General features: G+C 36.6%; 1 protein-coding gene across 1 annotated transcript; it reads left to right on the forward strand.

Moving 5' to 3' along the window:
• Nucleotides 1-217: 217 nt before the first annotated feature.
• LOC105042004 (phosphoinositide phosphatase SAC3) lies at nucleotides 218-26256 on the forward strand. The gene is made up of 16 exons (XM_010919101.4): nucleotides 218-841; nucleotides 2368-2572; nucleotides 2658-2823; nucleotides 4260-4482; nucleotides 6751-6827; nucleotides 7020-7207; nucleotides 7294-7391; nucleotides 7507-7640; nucleotides 7761-7889; nucleotides 19941-20364; nucleotides 22248-22369; nucleotides 22492-22605; nucleotides 22944-23138; nucleotides 23365-23505; nucleotides 24022-24130; nucleotides 25795-26256. Exons 1-16 carry the CDS (start codon nucleotides 746-748, stop codon nucleotides 25912-25914), a joined length of 2541 nt encoding a protein of 846 aa, XP_010917403.2. The 5' UTR covers nucleotides 218-745; the 3' UTR covers nucleotides 25915-26256.
• Nucleotides 26257-26339: the final 83 nt, after the last annotated feature.

The following is a 26339-nucleotide window of genomic DNA, read 5'->3' on the forward strand; positions in this document are numbered from 1 at the left end:
GTGCTACAAAAAGAGTCAAGTTATTACACGCATCGTAGCAAGCGTTCTCCCGGTCCTTCTACGGCTGACAAAGGCCGATGTTTTGCTCTTGTTCTTTCTATTTTTAAATAAATATAATATTCACGAGTTAACAATGAAAAAAAGGCAAAAAAAAAAAGAAGACTATATATATATATATATATACCTATATATACATATATGATACATATAAATAATATAAGCCGTTCTATTCTATTTTCCATTTCCTTTTCTTCTTTCTTCTGTCCTTCGACTCGGGGAGCTTTTGTGGATTGAGGCGTCGCGCAAGCTGTGGTCTTCCTTCGCTCTCACGAGCCCCCCTGCCCTTTCTCTGAAAAATAAAAAACCACGAAACTGAAGGAGATATCGAGAGAAACCAAAACCAAACCAGAAGAATTGTTTCTCTCCACCAATTTCCATCCTTACCTCGATTTCGACGCCGGAGTTGGTCTCCCGACCTTCTCCTCAGAAGATCGGCAGGCCTTTTGCTTCCATTTGACCTCCATTCCGCTGTAAATATCCTTTTTTTGGTCGGCGAATGGAAGAGAGGGGACTGGGGAGGAGGCGGTGAGGACGTTGGAGAGGCGAGGGAGGGAAAAGGATGCTATATTTGAAGCAGCCGAGGGGGAATCAGGGGGTCCGGCGGCCGGCGGAGTGGTGAACTCGGCGGTGGGATTTGGATGTGCGAGTGATCTGGCCCGAGCCCACGGCTCGGGATCCGGACGGAATGGCAGCGGAGAATGGGGCGGGGACTCGGATCGCCGACAACCCCGACGCCGCGAGCTGCTGTCTGCAGAAATTTAGTCTCTACGAGACTCGATCGGTGAGGACCTCTCCTGAAATGGCCTTCTTTTCCTCTTGTTTTAGCTCGACTTTGTTTGTTTTGATGTTTCCGCTCGTTTAATCTCCCAAAAATGCGAACTTGTTAGGATTTTTTTTCCTTCTTGCTTGAATGTCTGTTTCTCACAAATATTTAACCTCTGTTTCCGTCATTGATCTGTACGTAATTTAGCATATATGCTGTTTTTTTTTTTGAAAAAAATTGGAGTTTTTGGAACAAAATTGAGCTTTGTATAAACGTCTTGTGCATCTGATTCCGAATGCAATTTAATTTTATTCGAGAGAGATATTTATTACTAGCAGGCTTTTAAAATCTTGCAATAAGTGCATCATTAATACCTTATACTTTAAATAGTCGCATCTTCACCCTAGGATCATGGGAGTCTGGCGTTATGTCAATAAAATAAAAAAATGCTTCTTTCTTTAATGTATATGTGAAAGTAGATCTCTGAGATTGGATTTTTTTTTTTTTACACGTCTTTAACATACTGCAGGTTTACTATTAATTGTTATGAATTTCATTACTGAATTATGAAATGCCTTAAAAGTCTTATCTTCTGAGTTGCTTTTGATAATTATTTGCTGCACCAGAGTTTTATGTATATTGCTTCTTGGTGGTTGCAATGTCATTGAAATAGTTTCAAAAGTTTGTTATGTGAGTAGTCTTTTTGTCATTTAATTGTTTACTTGGGAGAGGATTAGTCAGACATGCACTTCTTTGAAGAAATATATTTTTATTCTAAAATAGTATATGTTTGCTATTAATTCACTAAATTTCATTGCTGAATCATGATATACCTCAAAAGTTTTATTTTTGGTGTCCATTTTGATAATTAATTGTTGTATCGGAGATTTACATATATTGCTTTTAGTGGTTGCGATGCCACTGGAATAGTTTCAGAAGTCCAATATGGGAGTAGCTGGTTTGTCATTTAAACTCTCGGAGTAGATCAGTCAGACATGTACCTGTTTGAAAAAAAAAAAAAAAAGCTTCTCAGACAAGTATTCTGAAATAGTACAAGTTTCATTTTACTTGTCATGATTCAGTACTGAATCATGAAATGCTTTAAAATCATATTTTTGGTGTTGTTTTTGATGATTATTTGCTGGATCAAAGAATTTACATATATTACTTTTTGCTGGTTGCAATGCCGTTGAAATAGTCTCAGAAGTCCGTTATGTCGGAAGTTGCCTTGTCATTTGTATGTTTCTATTTGGGAGAATATGGTCAGACATATAAGCTATTATCTTGACTAACAGCATACCAATCAGATTAAGCTAAGTGTTGATTTTTTAGCGCCATGCTATACTATTATAATTTGGTTGCTTTAATCAATGCTATAACAAATTCCATTTACAGCTGTCTCACTTACAAAGATAAAGTGGATTTCTATGAGGTCGTTATTCTTTTGCATTCTCAGGTTTATTATGTCAATATCGCATGTTAACCACTTTATGGTATATTTTCTTAAAAATTATTGCCTTTATCATTGCTGTCTTATGTCACAGAAATTCTATATGATTGGAAGAGACAAAAGCAGAACGTTTTGGAAAGTGTTAAAGATTGATAGATTGGAGCCTTCGGAGCTGAACATCCGAGAGGACTCCACCACATACTCAGAATGTGAATGTCAAGACCTGTTGAGGCGAATACATGAAGGAAATAGATCCACTGGTGGACTAAGATTTGTCACCAATTGCTATGGCATAGTTGGTAAGCTCTTCACATTATATTCTTTTACAATGCATGCACGCGAGTGTCCCATCTTTTTTGATGAAGCACTTTTTTCCCTTTTCAGGTTTTATTAAGTTCTTGGGGCCATATTACATGTTGCTTATAACCAAAAGAAGGCAAATTGGTGCCATATGTGGCCATACAGTGTATGCTGTCACCAAAAGTGAAATGATTGCACTTCCAAATTCTACCATGCAACCCGATATGGCTAATTCCAAGAATGAGAACAGGTCATTTTGTCTATTCTGGATTTACTTCAATGGTTAATATGCTTGACACTTTTTGTGGAGAGAGATCATTGCCATTTTTTTAATGAAAGTTTGTTATTGTTGTTGTGGTGGTGTATCAAAAAAGAATATTGTGATGGTAATTTTATTGTTGGACTTTTTGGTACTAATATAGACTTCAGGGACTTTTGTTTCTCATTTGCTGAGAAAAATGTGACTCCAAACCTCTACTTTCTATTTTTAAACTCTTTGGTGGTGTCTCGTATAGAGTGATGACCCCAAGATCCACAGTGATATGGGTGGAGGTGATGAGATCGCTGCATATGGTTGCATCTTAGTGATCCCAAATCGCCCCACTTATAAAATCGCTGCCAACCTACTGATGTTAAACTCGCTCTCAAGAACAGGTTTTCAAGATCACCCCATGCAGTGATGTTGGGCTGAAATTTAGGGACAAAAATGCCCCTCAGTCCAGCCAGAAAAATCGTTTTCGAAAATGCCGATCTCTAGGGAAAAAGTTCTTCTAGTTAGGGAGGGTTTGATAATCCATAATTTTTTTTCCTAGTTGGGAAGGTTTGATAATCTGTTTCACTTACTTTTATATATAATGATTAATTTTTGGTCTTGTTGAATTGCTCTAGGATTATAGTGTTTAATAATTTGATTTATGTTCATGTGTTTTTTTCCTATGATTTATGTGAGAATCTTTTTTTTTTTTTTGGGTTACATGAGAATCTTGTTTAATGGTTGTGGAATATATACAGGGGTAGTTTTAGTATTACATGGTCAGTGATTTTGGATTTTCATAGCATGCCAAGTATGTCAATCATGGAAACTGGAGGATCTTTAATCACTGGAATATAGCATACCAAACACGGTGATCTTAGATCATTGGGGATTGGATTATTTTGGGATGAGGATCATCAGTGATCTAAGATCACTATAATGATTCCATTTGGGCCACCAAACACCACATTTACATTCATTAATCATCCTTGAGCTATACTTATTTAAACGACTCAACATTCTTAAAATTTGGTTTGTGTATGCTAGTATCCTGAATTGCAATTAGGAATCTGTCTTTGTTATTATTGAAAATTTTCAGTGAAGTAGTTTATAATAGTACCTAATCAGTTTTTGTTATTATTGAAAATTTTCAATGAAGTAGTTTATAATAGTGAGTACTTCTCTTTCTATCTATATGTTATTAAAGTTACTTGGGGCTAAAATTCTAGATTGCTCCAGCCTATGTATGGAGGCAAGATGCTGGTATAAAATTTTCATTTCATATAGGATATCAAAGTTATGAAATTCGGGTTTTTTTCTTATTCTTATTGTAGTAGATCATGATTTTTCTGCTGCCACTGCTTTCCTGTTAATTATTTTTTTAATTAGATTTCTTTATTAACAATCACATTTGGGTTCTGTTGACGGCACAGATATAAGAAGCTCCTATGCACAGTGGATCTTACAAAGGATTTCTTTTTCAGCTACTCATACCATGTTATGCGTAGCCTTCAAAAGAACATATGCGATAATCAGACAGGACAGGTTTTATATGAAACAATGTTTGTATGGAATGAGTTCTTGACACATGGAATACGAAGCCATCTCAAAAATACTCGTTGGACGGTCGCACTTGTCTATGGGTTCTTTAAACAAGTAAGATCTTCTGAAATGATCTTATAGGAAATATTGAATGAATGCTAATTTTCTTTGTTAAAGAAAACCTCTTTATGTATCTTATCATGTTCTTCTTGAGATCTGTTATAAATACTTTTGATTATGCTGCACTGTCAATTAGATTCACTTGCAGTATTCAACAAGATTTTTTGGTTCTTCAAGACGAATTCTAATACCGGGTGTCATTTGGGCAATGCGTGTTGATGCTACTGAACATCTGTATCATGTTATACTAAAGTTATCCAGTCTCCTTCTAATTGACCTAGCAATTATTAGATTCAACAAATAAGAGGAAAAGTTTCTGACATTTTAATGTACTCTGGCTTAAAACATGGGAACAGGATTTATCAACTGCACTTAATCACCTAAAGTAACATATAATTTAATTGAAGAATGTATAGATATGTGTATCTATGTTCACATTGAATGTTGAGGGTTGTAGATATCATCAACTGGTGCTGATTCCCCATGTTAGACATCTTAGACATAACTTTGGGGTTGTCCACAATGCATTTGCTGATGCTTGTTTTCCTGCTTGAGGTTATCATATGCTCTAATGCTTTGTGATTGGTATTCATTACCATTGGTGCGAGTAACTATTTGGGATTGTGGATTGTGCAACCATTCTCACATTTTGAAATGTGAATTGAGTTCTTATTTTCTAAGGTCATTCTGCCTCCAAATCCAACAGCATACTCGGATTCTATTGAAAATGAGGTTTAAAAAGTTTTCAAGGAGAAGATGCAAAATAGTTCCTCCTATGAAGACTTGGCATTCAGTGAGTTCGGCAGTTTTGACGTGTAATTTAGGTCTTGTTGGACAATAGCAGCTGGCTTCATACAATACAGAATGGTATCTCTCCTAGTGGTAGTGTCCAAAACATGATTTATTAAAAAGGTCTGCACCAGATGTACTGACTCATACCAGTAGGGGAGCTATATTTGGTGCACCCCTTTATCGAGTGTCAGTACCAGGAACTGGATGGTCCCAGCACTGTACCAATTGGGTATTGGTACAGGTATGAAAACCTGTATTAAAAACCTCACTACCGGCACTATTACTCTTGGGAAGGATAACCCTCTTATACAGAATGCAGCTAGATATTTTATGCTTGGGCCATTTTATGTCATTGCTAACTGACTAGCTAAAAAAATGTACAAGCAGTTTGCTGTTTCAATTATTGTTTACTCCTTTTATCCTTCTGTAGAAACAGAAATTGTAAATTTTAGACAATTAAAGTAAGAAGTACTAAAGAAGCATGCCATCAAAGTCAAACCACTCTTATACTTGATGCATCTTCTTAAAGATGAAGTCAATGTCTAATTTTTAAAGTAATTGATATCCAGGTTCATGCAGGCAATAAAATGAACTTGTGCTAGTTATTCCAGGGATATGTGAGTTAGTGAGCTAAGAGGTATTGGGAGCAGGAGCATTAGGAATAGGGATGTTTTGAAGCTGATGTTTGGACCAAGTAGAAAGACTCTGCTTTTAAGGTACACTTGGTCATTTGTATTGATGTAGGAAGCAGATGGGCAAAGCAGATTCTGTACTAGACATGACCCTGAGGACAGATATGCACTGCTAGACCTTTGTTCTTTGTGTGGATCAAAAAAGGATTTTTAAGTGGTTCTCCATAAGAGCTAATGCCATCTTGATTCATAGTTTGACACGAAGCTACTTATGGTCGGCTGTCAAACTAACTTGCAACTTAGATGGGAAACATTCTTAATTTTAAGACTTACCTGGTTGCCTTACGACGTTATGTCAATATGCTTATTTTGCTTATATTATTTTTCTTTAAAATAGTTCACAAACTTAAAAGTTTGAAAATAAGTGCTTATACATGCCAATTCTTGATTTTGTTTTAAATATTTCCCGAGGTTCCAGCTTTCGCTTTATGCTGATAGGTTCTGTCCTGAGCTGACCCACAAGCTAGGTTTAGCTTTTACGCTTGTTGGAAATTTCTTGGATGTAGGTTCTGCTTCAGATTCATTTCTGTGCCTGTTATGGGGAAGGTCTGTGGAGATGATGGTAGACTGATGTTAATAGCGAAAAGATATTAGAGATATTGCATTTGTAATGTGTCTAAAAGGGCTGTATTTGTAAATAAGTGTTACCATACCTGTATTCCATGGAGTAACAAATTAGATTTTTGTGGCTTTCTTTTTCTTGGTCACCTTACCATGTTTTTCTGTTAGGTCTTGTTTTGCTAGAGAATATTGACAGCTTTATGTCTTGTAAATTCAGGCCAAACTCTCCATATCTGGAAAGGATTTCTGGTTGACACTCATTGCTAGGCGTTCACGTCATTATGCTGGCACCAGGTTATTATATGTTATGTATTCAGATTAATTGTTTTTTCATTTACTTCAATTTCTGATATAGGGATGGCTAAATTGACTTAAAATGTTTGCATAAGGCTGGTTTATTATCATATGCTCTGGATACTTTCATTGTTACGATAGATCCATGTTCTTTGTCGACCATTTAACATTTCTGTTCCACTTGTCGATCAGGTACCGCAAGCGTGGTGTGAATGAGAAAGGTAGAGTGGCAAATGATGTTGAGACAGAACAGATTGTTTTTGAAGACACTCCTGGAGGTGTTCCAACACAAATCAGTTCTGTTGTCCAGAATAGGGGTTCCATACCCCTTTTTTGGACACAGGAAACTTCACGACTGAACCTTAAACCTGATATTATATGTAAGTTTTGAACATGTTACAGACTTACAGTATGGTGTCCAAGATAAGGTTATGATATCCTATTTGATTTGTTCCCCCTTCTTCAGTGCAGAAAAAGGACAAAAATTATGAAGCTACCAGGCTTCATTTCGAGAATTTAGTAAAAAGATATGGAAACCCAATCATTATTTTGAACTTGATTAAGGTAGGCCTCATGCTAAATGTTTGTACCAATTTCTTATGTGTTAAGATATATGCATTTCGATATATATCTAATTATCATCCCCCCTCCCCCACAATGGTTCTTTTTTTTTTCGAAGGCATGTGAGAAGAAACCTCGAGAATCTATACTTCGTGCAGAATTTGCTAATGCAATTGATGTTATAAATCAAGATCTGTCAGAGGAAAATTGTTTGAGATTCTTGCATTGGGATCTTCATAAACATTCTCGGAGGTATCATTGTTCTTCCATTTATTCTTTTTTATTTTTTAAAGCTTTCAAAGAAAGTGTGCTTACTTTAAAGAAAATGACTATTTAAAGATATTATCCTAACCTATTTTTTTTTTCTCCCAGAAAAGCTATAAATGCGCTTACGTTGTTGGGTAAAGTAGCAGCTTATGCTTTGACTTCAACAGGCTTCTTTTACTATCAAGTTACACCAGCTTTAAGGCTTGAGGGTGCTATAAAATGGCCTAGCCTTTCGTGAGTATTTATTTTTATGCATTTTTTTCTTTCTCATGCAGTCTTTCTTCATGCACTATATACAATGCATGGTGTCAAAAATCGTCGAATGACCAGTACCATACTGTTCTGGTGCAAAACTAGCACCTTTATGGGTGCTGGGATGCTGAAACAGCAGTACCGATACCATATTGGCCAGACCGGCCTGCACGGATACATTTCATTAGTACCAATACCATCACAATAATGTACTGTTACAATGGAAAAATGGTACAGGATTCAGTACCTGCATTTAAAAACTGGATACAAACTATATATTTCTTTTTGATGAAATTCTAAACAAGTTGTTCTTCATATCTTTGGTTATTGTTTGGCAGAAAGTAGATATATTATCTGCAATTTAAATTTCAAAATATGAAACTTTATTCTAATAAGAATTCCTAAATCACATTGTCCTTGTTTGAAGAAAAAGCACATATGCAGTCCCTAGACTCTCTTTAACTTTAATAACCTATTTCTTAAGTTCCATCCCCAAAATCAGGGCTAAATTTCAAATTGTATTTTTGTTGATCCATACTCATTCGGTAATGGCACATTTGGATCACAGAATGGGGATTAGAGTGGAACGGAAATGACATTGTTGGTCGTGGTCCTGCATTTGGTTTATACCACAAGTAGAGCTATCAATTTGGGTTGGGCCCGTTGGGTTAGCCCGCCCCGCCATATAAATGGGGTGGGTTGGGTTTATATTTTAGCAACCCGTTTAAAAGTGGGTTAAATGACCCGTCCCGTTTGGATTGACGGGTCGGGGCGGACTGATCCATCTCTTTTTATTTATACATACATATATATATTTCAAAAAAGGGTTATAATGTTATTGAAGAGATAATTGATGAAAAAGAGGAAGAAGATGAAGAATTGAATGATGAGGACCGCAATAATGATATAAAAGATAATTTTTGAAATTTTGATTTGCCTCTAAATTAGTTTGAAAATTGAAACTTAAAATTTTTTAAGTTTGGGTTGTATTAAGTATTTAGTTTAAGTTGACAATTTCATTTTATGACTCTAAGAATTAAGATGTGAAATTTGATAGGTTGATTCGAGCTCAAATCAAATATGAAATTCAGTTCATATTACTATTTATAGGATTTTTTGTTTAAAATTTTGACGGGTTGGTCTGTTTAACCTGCGGCCCATGACAGATCGGGTCGGATTGGGGTTTTTCCAACCCGTCAGTTAAACGGGCCAGCCCACCCCAACCCGTTTAGAGGTGGATCGGGATGGGTTGGGGCAGGTCGGCCCGTCTTCATAGCTCTAACCACAAGTAATAGAATTTGAAATCACTATTTCATTAAATAAATGAGTTGTGGTGACACTCTTAAATTGGAGGAATATTGACGCAGCTTAAGCCACGTTTCGATGGAGAGAGAAAGAAGATGCACAAATCAAAGGAAGAAGAAACTCTCTTCTCTTTTGATTCAATAACACAAAATATTCTCAACTGATTACAACGTTGGTCAAAGGAGCCTTATTTATCGAGCAAAAGTCCTAATCTAATAGCAAAAAGACTATAAATAAAATAGAAAAAAGATTAATATAAGGATTGAACTCTCAATCCGACTAGGATTCTTTTGAGCTCTCGTTGATCTATCAAACAATAGAATTAGGCTCCAAAATTTGGAGTGCCGGCAAAGTTCCAGCCTCATAGAGCATGAAAAAAACTTTTCAAAATAGGGTCATAATAGCAATTCTGAACTGGATGAGAAAGTTATGATCGTTCTAGCTCAGCAGTATCAAAATCGACAGGGTTAGGTGCAGTCAGTCTGGTTTCTTGATCTTTTAGATCCGTTTCTTCAAATTACGATTTGTATTAGCTAAGATGTTTGCGTCATACTCTCCAAGTTTGAGAGAACTCATTCTTGAGTTTGAATAATTCAATGCTCCTGCAAGAGTAATTCATTAGAAGGTTGATGCTGGTCTTTAGTGTTGGAGTCGGCAGATCTTTCTTCTTCATCGGTGCTAGAGTAATCTTTTGATGGTCCTTCTAGAATATGTAAGTATTCCGGCGACCATCATAGATGACACTGCGATCATACTGTCAAGATCTTTCTAAAAGCAAATGACAAGCATCCATGGCAACGACGTTGTAGTAAACTTCGTCAAAGTATTTTTATTCGATAGAAAACGAGACAAGACAGCGATTATTGACAACCACCTCGCTCCCTTTCTAGAACCATGATAGCTTGTATGGCTGAGAATGCTTTTTTGTGATTAGATTCAGCTTAAAGATGACCTCTTGAGAGATGATATTCTCATAGCTATCTCCATCGATGATGATCTTGTAGACTTTTTCTTTAATGTAGCAGGTGTGAATGTTATTAGTCTGTCTTCAATTTTTTTCCTCCTTTTTGGGAGCAAGCAGGCTCTTCCGAATAACTAAAGCCTCTCCTTTATCTCCAACAAGTAGAGAATCATCGTCCTCTTCGCCTGCTTCATAGATAGGCTTTTAATCCTCATCAAATAGCTTTTCTTCTTCAATCAGCAATTGCTTTTTGGATCGTCCAGCAGGCTTCTTACGCTTGCTTCGCATTTGTCCATCTCGCCATAGTTGTAGCACCGCAATGTAGAAGATCCAGCCAGAGTTGGCTTTGAGGACTTTGTATCAATAGCATCACGAACAGGAGGGGTAGAAGTTGGGTTGCATCGCACGTCCCTCTGATTATTTGATGCTTGATTGCTCTGTGGGATAAGATCAGATCTAGATATAGGTCTTCATTGCAGCTACTCCTCAGCGATTATAGCATGGTGGTATACTTTCTTGACCATCCACAGGGAGTGGAGTCTCAAGGTATCTTGGATTTGTTGTCTTAAGCCATCCAGATATCTCACCACCATCTGCTCTTTGATCTCCACCAGGTCGTTTCTGATGATTAGTTGGTAGAGTTTTTCTGTGTATTCATCCACGGATCTAGGATCTTGTTGGAGATTTTGCAGACGTTGGTACAAGGACTGCTTGTAGTTGAAGGGCAAGAATTGCTTCCTTAGTGTCTTCTTCATCTTCTTCCAATCCTGGATTTTTGGCTTGCCTCTGCACTTCCTGATTTTCTTTAGCCATTGCCACCAGGTAGAAGTCTGATCCATTAACTTCAGCGTGATAAGCTTCACTTTGTTGTCTAAAATCTCCTTGTTTTCGGAGTTGCACTCGATCTGATCCAGCCAATCGAGGAACACCTCCATTTGTAGACTACCTAAATATTTAAGTAGATCTATTTTGATGGAATCAAACCAGCGGGTTGACCGCTCGAATGACTCGCCACGATCTTCTCGTCTGTGGATGGGAATACCTCGGCGGAAGGGATTCTCAAAATTTGAAGCTTCTCCATCAGATCTGTGATCTTCTAGTTCCACTTTGGATCTCGCATCCCAATTTTTCAACTGCATAAGACGTGCAGTTAATTTTGCCACCTGTCTGCTCAAATTTTTATACTTTATCATCAGATCCCATTCTTGCTGCATGATTTTATCATGTGCCGCCGCCGTCTGATTTGTAGGTTGGTTCTTCTTACGACCATCATCCTCATCAGGACTGTAGAGAAGAATCACCGCATAAAGATCGGTTGGGCTCTGTATCAACTAACGCAGCCTAAGCCACATTTCGATGGAGAGAGAAAGAAGATGCACGAAACAAAAGAAAATGGCAAAGGAAGAAACTCTTCTCTTTTGATTCAGTAACACGAAAATATTCTCAATTGATTACAGTGTTGGCCAAAGAGGTTTTACTTATAGAGTAAAAGTCCTAACCTAATAGCAAAAGGATTCAGAAACAAAGTAAAAAAAAAAAGATTAATATAAGGATTGAAACTCCTAATTCGATTAGAATTCTTTCGGTCTCCTATTGACCTGTCAAACAATAAAATTAGACTCCAAAATTCGGAGTGACGGTGAAGCACCAGTCTCGTGGAGCACGAAAAGAGCTTTTTGAAATGGAGTCATAATAGAGATTCTGACATCGGCTGAGAAAATTATGACCATTCTAGCTCAACAGTGTCAAAATCAATAGAGTTAGGTGCAGTCAGTCCAATTTTTTGACCTTTCGAATCCGTTTCTTCAAATTATGGTTTGCACCAGCTAAGACATTTGCGTCATACTCTCCTAACTGGAAAGAACTTATCTTTGAGTTTGAAGAATCCAGTGCTTCCTGCAAGTAAGAGTAATTCATCAAAAAGTTGATGCTGGTCTCTAGCTTTGGAGTAGACAGATCTTTCTTCTTCATCCCTGCCAGAGTAATCTCCTGACGGTCCTTCTAGAATGTATAGGTATTTCGGTGACCATCATAGGTAATGCTGTGATCATACTGCCAAGGCTTCCTAAAAATAGATGACAAGCATCCATAGCAACGACGTTGCAGCAAATTTCGTTGAAGTATTTTTGTCCGATAGAAAATGAGACAAGACAGCGATTATGGACAACCATCTCACTCTTTTTTCAAAACCATGATAGCTTGTATGATTGAGGATGCTTTTTTGTGATCAGGTTCAGCTTAGAGATGGCCTCTTGAGAGATGATGTTCTTGTAGCTACCTTCATCGATGATGATCTTGCAGATCTTTTCTTTAATGATGTAGCAGATGTGGAAGATATTGATCCGTCTTCGGTCTTCCATTTTGGGAGCAAGCAGATTCTTTCGAATAACTAGAGTTTCTCCTTTATCTCCGAAAAATAGAGAATCATCATCCTCTTTACCTCCATCATAGATACGCTCTTGATCCTCATCAAATAGTTCTTCTTAACTGCTTTTTGGGCCGTCTAGTAGGCTTCTTACACTCGTTTTGTATGTGTCCGATCTCGCCACAGTTGTAGCACCGCAACATAGAGGATCCAGCGGGATTGGCTTGAGGACTTTGTATCAACAGCACCACGAACAGGAGGGGTAGAAGTTGGGTTGCGCCGCACGTCCTTCTGATTATCTAATGTTTGATTGCTCCATGAGGTAGGATCAGATCTGGGTATAGGTCTTTGTCGTAGTTGCTTTTCAATGACTATAGCACGGTGGTATGCTCCCTTGACCATCCACAGGGAGTGGAGCTTTAAGGCATCTTGGATCTGCTACCTTAGGCCACCCAGATATCTTGCCACCATCTGTTCTTCGCTCTCCATTAGGTCATTTTTGGTGACCAGTTGGTAGAACTCTTCCGTGTATTCATTCATAGATTTAGGACCCTACCGGAGGTTTTACAGGTGTTGGTACAGGGACTGCATGTAGTTGAAGGGTAGGAAGTGCTCTCTCAACATCTTCTTCATCTTCTAGTCTTGGAACTTTGGGTTGCTTCTGCGCTCTCTGATTTTCTTCAGCTGTTGCCATTAGGCAGAAGTCCGACTCGTCAACTTCAGCTCGACAAGCTTCACCTTCTTGTCGTCTGGGATCTTGTGCTCGAAGATGTGCTTGATCTGATCCAGCCAATCTGGAATACCTCCGTTTGTAGACTATCCGAATATTTAGGCAGATCTATTTTGATGAAATCAAACCAGCAGGTTGATCGTTCGAACGAATTGCCATGACCTTCTCGCTGGTGGATGGGAATATCCTGATGGAAGAGATTCTTGAAATCTGAAGCTTCCCCATCATATTTGTGATCTTTTGGTTCTACATCGGATCTCGCATCCTGATTTTCCAACTGCGTAAGACGCGCAGCTAGTTTTGCCATCTGTTTCCTCAAATCTTCGTACTCTATCATCAGATCCCATTCCTGCTGCATGATTTCATCATGTGCTACCGTCGCCTGATTTATAGGTTGGTTCTTCTTAAGGCCACCATCCGTCATCTGGACTGTAGGAAAGAATCACCGCACAAAGATTGGTTGGGCTTTGATACCAACTGACGTAGCTTAAGCTACGTTTCGATGGAGAGAGAGAAGATGCACAAAACAAAGAAAAAGGGCAAAGGAAGAAGAAACTCTCTTCTTTTTTGATTCAATAACACGAAAATATTTTCAACTGATTGCAACATTGGTCAAAGGGGCCTTGGTTATAGAGTAAAAATCCTAACCTAATAGCAAAAGGACTCGTAAACAAAATAAAAAAAGATTAACATAAGGATTGAAACTCCCCATTCGATTAAGATTTTTTCGGGTTCCTGTTGATCTATCAAACAATAAAATTAAGCTCCGAAATTCAAAGTGATGGCAAAGCTCCAGCCTCGTAGAGCACGAAAAGAGCTTTTCGAAATGGGATCATAATAGCAATTCTGACATCGGATGAGAAAGTTATGATCGTTTTGACTCAGCAGTGTCAAAATCGACAGGGTTAGGTGTAGTCAGTCTGGTTTTTGGATTTTTCAGATCCGTTTCTTCAAATCACGGTTTGCACCAGCTAAGACTTGTGTGTCACATATTCATTCCCATTCCTATAGTATTGAATGTTGTTTTTGGTCTGACCTAGTTAGCAGCATCTATGGCACAAGTTGGGAATCAGCAATATGTTTGGTATGAATTAATTAGGTAAAACTTGAAAGAGTGAATGGTTTGATTAAAATTTGGATTTAAAAAAAATATGTTAAACTTTGATTCCATTCTTTAGTCATTATAGAATACAACTAGCTAAATCAGGTGCAAATGAAATAACTTTTTTTTCCTGTAGTTTCCTTCAATTTGTGCCCAGAAAATGGAATCGGAATGTCAATTTTGATTCCTCATTTTCCATGCTGGTTCCATCTTGATTCCTGATTTGATTTTTTTTACTATTCCCATTCCATTTGAATTTTAATTTATTTTTTCATTTTCTTTAATCATTCAGCAAAAGCATGCTGTAAGTTCCAATTCAGTAGCAAACCTCCATTATGACACTCCTTTATTACCATTCATTCAAGATGGAGTACTCTTAACTATGATGTTTATCTAGCTCTTCTACAGTCACATCCTATCGGTATTAAAGCAAAAAAACCTACTTGATAGAGAACAGAAAGTGCTTGTATTAAGATATGGAACTGGTTAAAAAGAAGAACTCTGGGTGATGCGGTATTCCCATGCCACAATCAAGGAGATGTATCATGTAGTAGACATGCTACTACTAAAGGTGTCAATATCCTGAGTTAGGCTTAAATGCCTGGTCCCCTTCCCAAATGCTGGATACTAGGTCCCTGCCTGGGATATATGACCAATTGGTACCTGATTCTTGGAATCAAACCTCGTACCCACCAAGATTTGCTTTTCTGATGTCTCTCTTTTTCCTTTATTTGCCTCAAACCCCAGTGTCAACCCATTGTAAACCTTATCCCTTGAATTTGATCTTCATCTCGATACCCATCCTATCCTTCCTCTCTCTTGTCAATCTCCCTGTTATAATTTTACCCATCTAAGTCCTAACCATTAATCATCCAGAACCTATTGCTACCACTTGAAACCTAGATTACCCAAGCAAAAGGGAAGTCGGGGAAAAAAAGAAGATTTAAAGAAATGTTGGAAATTACCAGCAACTTCAGGACAACTTAAACTAACCTTTTGGGATGCAGAATTGGGATATGAGAGATAACACCTTTACACTTATGAGAAGAAGATCTTGCTTGTCATGGAGTTCCTGGTCCTTTGGGATGGCATTACCAGTGATTGAGCTTGTTAGAAGAGCGGACAATCCAACACTGCTTGCATGAGAGAGAAAAGAAGAGCTTGGGAATTATATTCATTTGATTCTTGAATCTGGAAAAGTTGTTTATATTCAACAATGAATTGGCCTATTACATTTTTGGGCTAGAAATGTTTAAATAATCCAAACCTAGGATCAGCTTGAGTAAATTTTTAAGCCATAGGTTTTAGGCTTGGCTCAGCCTGTTGCTCAAGTCCGGAACTCAAGCCTGGAGATCCCATGGTGGGCTTTTAGGTGATTGCATCAACCGGCCCATTCAGCCCTTAGGTATTATCCATAGATGTTGCTAACAAACGATTCAACTTGAACCTTTAATAACGATTGAAGTTATTGGAAGAGATTCCAAGAAAGAAGAGGACTATGTAGAAGAAGATTAGTAAATCAAACATCGAGAGGAGGTCGATAAAGGAGAAGCCTTGTTCATCAAACATCTTAAAAAGTAAGCATATAGACCATGAGAAAATAAAAATCCATGGAATCACTTGAAGCTTGAGGTTTTGTACTGTTACTTATGGTGTAACAAGAATCATATGTCCTAGGAGATAGCTGAAACACTTGCCTTGATTAGGATATAAGAGATCATGTATATCATGATTTGATGCTCTAATCATCATATGAGATTTTCTTATTAATTGTGGGCAGCTCATTCTTGTGGTTTAACCTTAGGTTTTTGACACTCTGTAGTCTGTATTTTGGATGCTTGAGATTGACATTTAGGCATTCATGCCTAAACCTGTTACTTCAAGTGGTCAAACGTAGCAAGACAACATTTGTCCAGCATGTGCGGTATTTGCAGCAATGATGATGGCTTTACTGCTTGAGTAGTGATAAAGGTTTCTAGGTCTATATCAAAGTTCCACCAATCATAAGGTTCTTGCCAAACTTGAGGATGAGTTTTGTTCAACTGATGCAAATTGGTTGCTTTCTTTGAGGATTAGATACCACGCTATGAAAAATTAATTGTTTCTTGGGAAGTTTGCTATATTTGCTGAGTTAGTATGTGATTCTGTCTTTCTTTTATCAAGGCATTTACTACTGTCCAGAATGGAAGTGGTGATCTTCCCTCTTTTGTAGCTACCAGTCATCATTGATTGAAAGGTTAACATATTCTTCTAATTGCGGATGCCATATTATTTCATTGTATAAGGATGATTATTATGGAAGCAAGCTTTCTACTTGAAGATATATGATTGCAGCATTCTCCAGCATTGCCAGCAAAGTCCAAGTTCGTTTATGGAGGGAAGTTTTGAAATTGCTTAGTAACTCACTGGAGCAATTACTTTGTTGAAAAATACTGGATTTTTTTTTTTTTCAAGACAACCATAAGAACCCTGGCTTACACTTTGTTGGAATTAGCTATTTAATTGAACCATAGACAACCAAAACTGTTTTGGCCCTCGACATAATTGAGTTAAAAAGTGCTACTTAAATGACAGATGAGGTTTGTTGTACTTTACTCGCATTTCTTGATCCCGTACAGCCCGAAAAGTCATTTTGTATGCACGTAATTTTTCCTCGAAACAATTCATTCTGAAGCACAGGTTTGATCTATTTTTCAGATTAATTCAGCAGCACTACGTCTTAAATTATCCTTTTTTCCTTCTTTTCTGAAACATTATACTAAACTTATCTCTACCCAGTTTCCTACAAACTTTAATTTGTAAACAATAGAGCCTACCCTGCTAAGACCTCATGAAAGCCTCCCATTCTGTAGACTGGGGTGTAACCTGTTTATTGTACCTTAATCAGAAAGGCTCCTTCCTTGCTGTAAGTCATTTCTCTGTTCATTTTGTCAATTCGAATAAAATGTGGAATCTTTGAAGAGGCATATTTTATACTCTTGAGCCACTATGAAAATGTGGAATTGCTGCTGTCTTGTTATCTGCATTATACGTTGCATTTGACATATCTTCTTTAGGGATAACATGTTTTGCAACATCAGACTTGTCTTGCTCATTCATATCTGACATGTGCATCTTGTACCACCATCCAGCAAAAGATCAAATGAAGACCTAGGAGAGGAGTTCCTGACAACCCCCATCCACAAATCCTCAATCCAACATGACCTTGTCCAGCTTTGATAAAACTGTAAACTGTAAAGGACATCTCTTGAATTTTTTACGGTAGGTCTCTTCCTTTGAGGTTGGGATACTAACCATGTCTAGGGAGTATTCATTCATCATGACCCAAATATTTCCTTGCTTTATATTCAGATGATATATAGGTGAAGATCTAATCATTGTTAGAAGTGCAGGATCTTTGCTTTCTAGTCTTGTCTAATTTATGCAGCATCCTTCATGGTAACAAAATCCAGCAGTCTTTTGGAAAACTTTGTGATTATTTGCTGTACAAAGACCAACCATATTATTTTGTGATTTATTTGTTGATCCATGAATCTGTCATGAATTAGTCAAAAAATTCATAAATTTTGTAAATATATTGTGAGAATCAGAACTATTCGGGCTTGTAGGCTTTGTGAGGCAGAAGGAGCAGGTGATTATAGGAAAGAAAAAGGATTATGGGATGTGGGCAGGTGGCCTAGGGACATGGAGGGGAAAAACAATTTGGAATAGTAAAAGGCTAGGTGGGCCCTGCTCTTTAAGTTTTTTCAGATAAAATAATTAAGGTTGGCAATGTTGTCTCTTTCCTTAGAGGGCAGGCCTTGGTGTAATACTAAGGTTACTCTATTGTGACTTGGAGGTTATGGGTTCGAAACATAGAAATAGCCTTTCTACACATAGGGGTAAGGTTCTGTATATTTGACCCTCCCAAGATCTTGCAATGGCAAGAGCCTCATGCATTAGCTTGCCCCTTTTTTAATGTTGTCTCTTTCCTTTCCTAGTAAAGATGTTCTTTTTAACTCTTTTTAATATTCTTCTAACAAAAAAGGAATCTCTTTTAATATTTTGAATGTAAGAAAAATTACATCTCAAGGTATGTACATCCAGGACTGGGAAGTTGCCAGAAGCTTTTTTCTCATCTTATGAGAAATCATGATTTTTTTGAATTTACAAATCCTAAAACTTCATCATTTCAAAAGAGTCTTGTCTTTTCTTTAATTAGATTGGAGTATACAACTCAACTAAGTGTTAATCCCAAAATAGCAGGGGTCAGCTACATGAATCTTTTTCCTCCATTCCATTCAGTTTAGGGCCTTACTTTCTAAAAGGTGAAAGATGTTGAGATTTCAAGTCCTTCCTTAGTAAGGGTGCACTTGATATCTCAACATCTTCATTAATCCATTCACTTACACCACTAATTAGATGCTGAGGCATTTCGCTGCCTTAAGAGAGTTATAGTTGGACCAAAAGATGATATATTATAAATGTTAAGAAAGCGATTTTATTATGAAAATATGTGACAATAACAAATTCATATGATCAATTATATTTAAATATTCTTTTTCGTACTTATTAATTTAATCCGTGAACTTTCCCTGATTTTTGTCGGAATTTTCTGGATTTTTTCTGAATTCCAAAATTTTCAACATTGCTGAATTATTCCCAACCACTACTTGACTATGATTCCCTCAGCTCACTATATAATTTGAAGTGTGTGTGTGTGTGTATCTTAATGCAAGTAGTTTATCACTTGATGTAGCACTTTGTAGGACCTGATAAATTAGAATATCCTTCCAAACTTATGCTTTAGGTCATGTAAGTGGGTAATCTGAAGGATCTGATTATCATAGATAACATATGTGTGCCTTCTGTATAACTGCATTTGCTGCAATTTTTTTCTAGTGTCTTCCCTCTCTGGGCTAACATAAGCATGTTTCTGATAATTAAAAAATCAAAATTACATCTATAGAAAAGTAATGCTTGCAGTGTACGTTTAAGAGCAAAGTATAACAGTTTCTTGTTTGTTTACATTGTGAATTCCATAATATGAATATTCATGAATTCTTAACTAATGATAGGACTGGGACACATATAATATGCATATTAAATTTCAATGGCATATATCTCTCTGACGGTCACATGGTTACTTTCAACTTAACGAACTATGCAGGCCCTTTTTTCCCAACCTAACTTCATTTGGGCAACAATTCAGCACCAGTTTAGAGGATTTATGTCAAGTTGAAAGCTGGTCATATAATCTACTACTTATTATTTGATTGTGATGCCAACACCATATAATAGGATAAGGCTTGTTGATTAAGGATAAGACTCAAACCACCCATACTAATCAAGAGAATTTATTTCTCCAGTTCCAAGACACTTCTAATTTTTCCTTAATATTCTTTTGATCATATATAAAATAAATCATGCTGATGTGCTCTTACAGACTTAGATCCATACATTGAACTTAATAGCCAATTTAGATATGCATCACTTCAGAAATTTAGAAATGTTGCAGGGCATATATTTCATACATGCTTAATTTTTATCATTTGTAGTTTATTAATATGGTTAATACTCATGATATACAGGAATGATGATGTTGGTAACTGGTCATGTAATAATCACAAAAGCAGCAGCAACAAGAATTATAACAGTGATGATGCTGAGATCTCAGCTGATGGATCCCAGGAAGATAATGCAGTGATATCTGATACCTCTGGACCTTCAACCACAGAGGATAAAGCTACCAGTAGTGAAAATTGCTTGGTTAAGCCACCTACGTTACAAAAGGGCATCCTACGCACAAATTGCATAGACTGCTTGGATCGCACTAATGTTGCACAATATGCGTATGGTTTAGCTGCTCTCGGACATCAACTACATGCCTTGGGCTTAATAGATGTTCCCAAAATTGATCTAGATGCTCCTCTGGCTGATGATTTAATGAGCTTTTATGAGACGATGGGCGACACACTTTCGCTACAGTATGGTGGTTCTGCTGCTCACAAGAAGGTATGGTTGCAGAATGTTATCTATGATTTTTTATGCCATTAGTCTTTCAAAAAGCTGTTTCTATCATTGGATACAGCTGGGTTGGTGGATTCATTGTAGTCTTATAGCCAATGTTTCTTACCATATGTATATTGCTTGTTTTATCCTGTCTTTCTTTTTCTTTGGAGATTTAAAAATTTTTGAATTTTATACAGAGGGATGAGGAGAAGATACAAGCTTGGATTTCTTGATCACCAGTATAATGGATTAGTGCTCTAATGCTGGGATACAGAAATAGTTTCCATATTTTTAAATTTAACAGTATAGGAATATTAAACTATAATAATTAGGCCTGTGCCAGTGATTTATTTTTTGAAAAGTTATGTATCCTTTTGGGAATGTGAAGATATTCAGGTTCCCCATTTTGTTCAGGATATCAGTTGTGATACGCATGGAAGTGATTATGAAAATTTTGTACGTATGAAGCTCCGTGAGTTGATATTTCTCTGAATTTTTCTCTGGATGATTTAGACTCTGGTCATGTAAAGATTTATTGAATAAACCTGTCTTTTATCATTTTCATATTGCAGAAAAGAGTCAATTCTTATTTGAGTTTGTGTTTGGATTTTGGAACCATACCTTACCAATGATATTTACAAAATGTGACTTTGTGTGAAGATGGTTTTAACAGAAGCGAAGTATCATAGAGCCATGCTTCCAATAATCTTTTTAGCACATGCATAACTTTTTTATCATTTCTTTGTTTCATATCAAATGATTTCTCAGAAAAAAAAGGGAAGAAGTATCTCATGTGGTTGATCCTGGGTTTAAAGTTTGAACAACTGTTGCAGGGAATGGAAATTTACTTCAAGAGCAATTACTGTTTATGCAGAAAATTTTCTTGTCAAAAATATGTATTAGCAAATTAATATAAACAAGAATTTAGAGCATCTGTGAATGGTGCAACCCAAGTCCATTCCCTCGTGCTCCAACACAGTGAATATCTGTATTAAACTGAACAATGAGACTCTTCTAGCACACTAAATAGACAAGCAATCTTGCCCTGGAAGAGGTTGGAACTAACTACCAATGTATTATTTTACTTTCCACAAAACTAGTTATTTATAGATTTTATTTTGTTTGAAGAATTTTAATGATATTTTGCCCAAACATATTCAAATAGCAATCTTACATGTGTGGCATTTAAATTATTTTCGATAGAAGCACTAATGCCAGGTGCTGGAAAGGACCAACAGTGCCTTGACAGGATATCATGGTTCCAAGTTGACCCTCCATTTGGCTGCATGTGCTAGAAATTTTATAGACTTGGATGTTTGTTTTAAATATTGTAGTTTCTTTGCTCCTTTTTTTTTTTTTTTGTGTGTGCCTCTATTAGCATGCTTTTCTTCATTAGCATGCTATTCTTCACATGGGTCACTAAATTAACCATATGCCAAAAGACTGAAAAATGTTAGACACAGGAGAGTTATGCGCCTCCTACAAGTTAACATCTTTGTCAAAGGACTATCTGAAGTGGATCACTGAACATGATGTTTAGATCAATGAGTCATCTTTGGTGCCCCTTCCAGATATCAAAAGGTGTAAAAGCAACCAATTACTACAGCTGTCGGAAAGTAGCTGGTGCTTTATTTTCTTGATCATCTAGGAACAGTAACTGTTTCAGCCTGGGAATTGGCCCTTAGAGTAGAGTGGCCCTTAAGAAGCCTGCTATCATTGTTCCTGCTCTTTTCTATTAGTGAACCAAACTTAACTTTGTTTAGCCTCGCATGTATTGTTGCCTTTGCTTGTGAGATGCATTTTCTATTATTTTTCTGATGATGGTCCTTGCTAATGTACCACCATTCAAGTGCCTTTTACTCATTGTATTTGGTAATGCTTTGTAGATATTCTCTGAGAGAAGAGGTCAATGGAAGGCAGCAACCCAGTCTCAAGAATTCTTCAGAACACTTCAAAGATATTACAGCAATGCCTACATGGATGCTGAAAAACAAGATGCAATAAACTTGTAAGTTCATGATAAATCTTTGTGAATTCACTTGACCTCATGGCCTTCTATTGCATCCGCAATGAAATTTCATTTTGTTGTGGACTGCAGTATATTGGTTGATTTGCTATCTAATGATGCAGATTCTTGGGCGACTTCCAACCTCAACAGGGTAAACCAGCCCTGTGGGAGCTGGGCTCTGATCAGCACTGCAGTATGGGGAAACATGCTTATGCTTTTGCTGATGAAAATGAAAGGTATTTTTAATAATACATTCTAGTGACTTTGTGTGTGGTGCACAAAACTATTTAGTTGCTTCTATCAATTTACTGTGAGAAAAGAATCTTTCTTGTTGTCTTCTTCATTTTTTTTTTTTGTTTTGTGGTGGTGATCGTAAAACTGCATAGTTATTAGTTAACTCCAGTGATTTTTTCCCGTGGTTAGAATGATGTCAGCTCCACTCAAATCTTATAGTGGAAAAGTATTTCGCTGATGGTCTAGGATACTAGAAACCTGACCTTCATATCTCCATTGAATTTATTTTTGAGGTCAGAAATCATTGATATTTTCTTAACATTCATATTTGGTTCCGTAGGTCATTTTTCAAAAGATCCCTATCGGATGGCAACATTCTGCATGGAAGCAATACACCCTCAAGCTGTAATGTTAGCTGCAAAAAGCTCCCTAAGTCAGCTTTGTCTGATAGAAAGCATCAAGTGGGAGATGCCAAGGGTCTGTCTGATTCAACACCAGATATTTCAACCTGTGAAAGTGATGTATCATATTCCAGGTCAGCTGCTATAGATTTTGAAATTTATTGCACTAAGAAGCTCCTGATTTTGACTTAATTTCTGATGTCAAGGTTCATATTTTAGCCAAACACTGTAGCAAATAAAGCAGATGACATATTGGGATCCTTTTTCATTTCACAAAAGCAAAAAAAAAAAAATGTAGACAAGGACAACCCGCACAACTACCGCCTTGACAGTAAACATATTTCTCCCTATTTTCTGCAGGTACACTCCCACAATATCTCGTAGACAGCTTTTTCTAGATAATGGGCATAGTTATTTCTATGAAAGTGGGGATTCAAATTTCCTGGACCTTGATTGGCTTTCATCTTCTAGTAATTCATGTGAGGTGGAAATTTATGAAAGGTGATCTTCTAGCCAGAATTTACTATGTAGTTGTAACGTCAACTTAAATTGTATCTGAATTTCAACACATGTTGTAATTTCTGCTCAAGCTTTTCTTTGTTGTGTTAATGTGCACACATCCTGCATACTTGTTGGGGGTATATCTGAGCTGCTTTATGAATTTTCTCCAATTGATTGCTGCTGCTTTTATGGTACAGTACAAGTTAGAAGAGTCTCTACAGACTATTTATATAATTTTTGATTTTTGAACTCCTTTGTGTCAAATAAAGATATCTTGAACCTTAACTAATCATGTTTTATGCTCGTTTGTTTTTATGCTATCTTAACTACCATTAAGTATGGAGGTTGGTCTTGTTTTCTTCATTCTTCCCCCAACTTGACGTATATTGTATGTGTAAGACCAATTAAGTTGTCTTCATGCAACATAATATACTTATCAGTTATATCTCTTTGAACCCTTTTCTCTTGTTACCAAAACTTGTGGAATATTTTAACAGTGCTTTTATGTTCTTGCAGGTCCAGAAACATGAACTCTCCAAGCGAGAATCTGTCCACCGAAAACGTCATAAATGGCATAGCTACTGAGATAACACCACCTTTAAGTGAGAATGGGACTGGCATAAAGGTCAGTGGTCCTATTCCACAGTCGTTCAATTTCATTTCTTCACCTCTTGACCGGGTCAGAACTTGTATTTTAAATTTTGACAGTCTGGGGCTTGTATGACTTGAACCGATGATCTAAGACAAAAAAAATTGATTAACTGGTGCACCTTACTTCAGATCCTTTGAAATGGACCACACACATTAACCTCTAGATAAGGTCTAAGTGGAGTTTTAAGATGAGAAGGGATAAGATAGAGAAAGAATGCAATGTTAGTTCAGAAGCCTTTGGAGCTTATTGTCCCAGTAAAATCAGGATAATATGTTTCTCCCAAAAGGCAATTTAAGAAATCTAGTTTTTTTTTTCCTGGTTTTTTCCTGTTGCTTCTTGCTACAAAGCCAATCCATTCTTTACCCAGGACAGAGAAATGCAACCAGCCAAAGTGTCTTCTTTTTTTGGGTGAGGAAGACAAAGCCCCTTTTACAACCTCTAATAACTATGAGAACAGACATCAGCATGGTACAATGAAAGTTACATTTTAGGAAAGTGTCTTTTAACGTACCAAAATAAGTTTACCATTTCTGTTTGTTCAACTGCCGCAGATATTTGGCAGCCATTGGGCAGAGGCAGAGAAGATATTCTGTATAGGTCCTGTATTTTGAAATATATATATATATATATATATATATATATATATATATATATATATATATATATATATATATATATATATATATATATATATATATGTGTGTATGTGTATGTGTATGTGTATGTGTATGTATATATATATATATATATATATAGAGAGAGAGAGAGAGAGAGTGGATCTCTACTCACATCCGATCAGATCGAGATTTGATGATGGGGTCTCATATCGATAATCTGAGCTGTTGCATGTGATATATGACCTTTAAACTACTTATATACCAAAAATTATGTAATCAGGAGATCCCTAGTTTATACATCAAATGGTCAAAAGACATATAAATCATGAGTGACCAAAAATTAATGCAAGTCATGAGTTCAAGTGGAATTAATCCATCTATACAGTTAGTGTTATGAATCTGAAGCATTAAATTTTATCTGATACTAGAAACTGCTGTCTTCTTAGAGCTAGTACATATTTGTACATTTTTTTGTGTGTGTGAAATTGAACATGATTAATTTTAACATGGCAAAAGGTTTCATACATTAATAATTTGACATCATATTTGAAACTTACATATCAGATGGCATTTCTGTATATTTAACTTGACTAACTCTGTGTATCGAATTTTAACATGAATCCTCATTCGATGATCTTTAACATGACAAAATGTCATATATTAATAAGTTGACAACATATTTGAAGCTTACATATTAGATGACATTTCTGTGTTATTTAACCTAATTCTGTATATCAAGTTTTAACTTATTATGGCCATATGGTATAATGAGTGCTGAATCAGCTCAAAATCTGTGTAGGAACTCTTGTACAGTATCACCGTAAATTCCCTCTAGAATATATATTTTTTTTTTGGAGAACAATAAATTGCAAAGTTGAAGATTCACTTAATTGATTTTCAGCACTACACTTAATTGTCTTTTTGCCCCCACAAAAAATGTAATTCATTCTGTATGATAAGGTAATTTCAGCTAGCTTTGGCACTATCAACTCTATCTTATGAGCATTTACCTTCTTGCAGAAAAAGCAGACAACTGAGGTACAAATGCTTCAGGAAGCTGCCCAAACTTCTGAAGTTCTTGGCGAGTATTCTGACAGCTTCGTGCAGTGGGTGATCCATGGAGAGGCTCTATGTCGCTGATGCAGAAAAATTTGGATATGCCCCATCTGATCCTCAGCATCTGGACGCTGGTCCCTCAAAAATTTGTCGAAATGATAGAGAGAGAGGACAAATTACATGTTCAAGGCGGACATTCTTTGTAAGATATCTCTACCAATATGCCGCTCTTTTCAGCCATGTACAATTATGTTAACTTGGTTAAAGTACTGCCTTCGGTCATAGTCTGATAGAAGAATGAGTACATAGATATAATTCTTTTGGATCTCTGTTCCATTTGTTCCCACCTAAAATTGTCATCATGTAAATATTCACATATATTTGCTCATGCGAGCTCAACATTTATGGCAGCAATTTTTCCCCTTATTAATTTTGGTTCTGAGTGATGATTAGTTCAAAGTGCCCTTAGAGTTGTACATAAATCATACATACATAATAACAGGTGAATG

Source organism: Elaeis guineensis, chromosome 3, assembly GCF_000442705.2.
Source record: "Elaeis guineensis isolate ETL-2024a chromosome 3, EG11, whole genome shotgun sequence".
Taxonomy (NCBI): Eukaryota; Viridiplantae; Streptophyta; class Magnoliopsida; order Arecales; family Arecaceae; genus Elaeis; species Elaeis guineensis.

Excerpts from the sequence above, each read along its gene's own strand:
- LOC105042004 (XM_010919101.4), top strand. The coding sequence starts at position 746 with ATGGCAGCGGAGAATGGGGCGGGGACTCGGATCGCCGACAACCCCGAC. Across the intron at positions 7,208-7,293 it reads CCTTAAACCTGATATTATAT|TGCAGAAAAAGGACAAAAAT; the intron begins GTAAGTTTTGAA and ends CCCCTTCTTCAG. Across the intron at positions 22,606-22,943 it reads TTTGCTGATGAAAATGAAAG|GTCATTTTTCAAAAGATCCC; the intron begins GTATTTTTAATA and ends TTGGTTCCGTAG.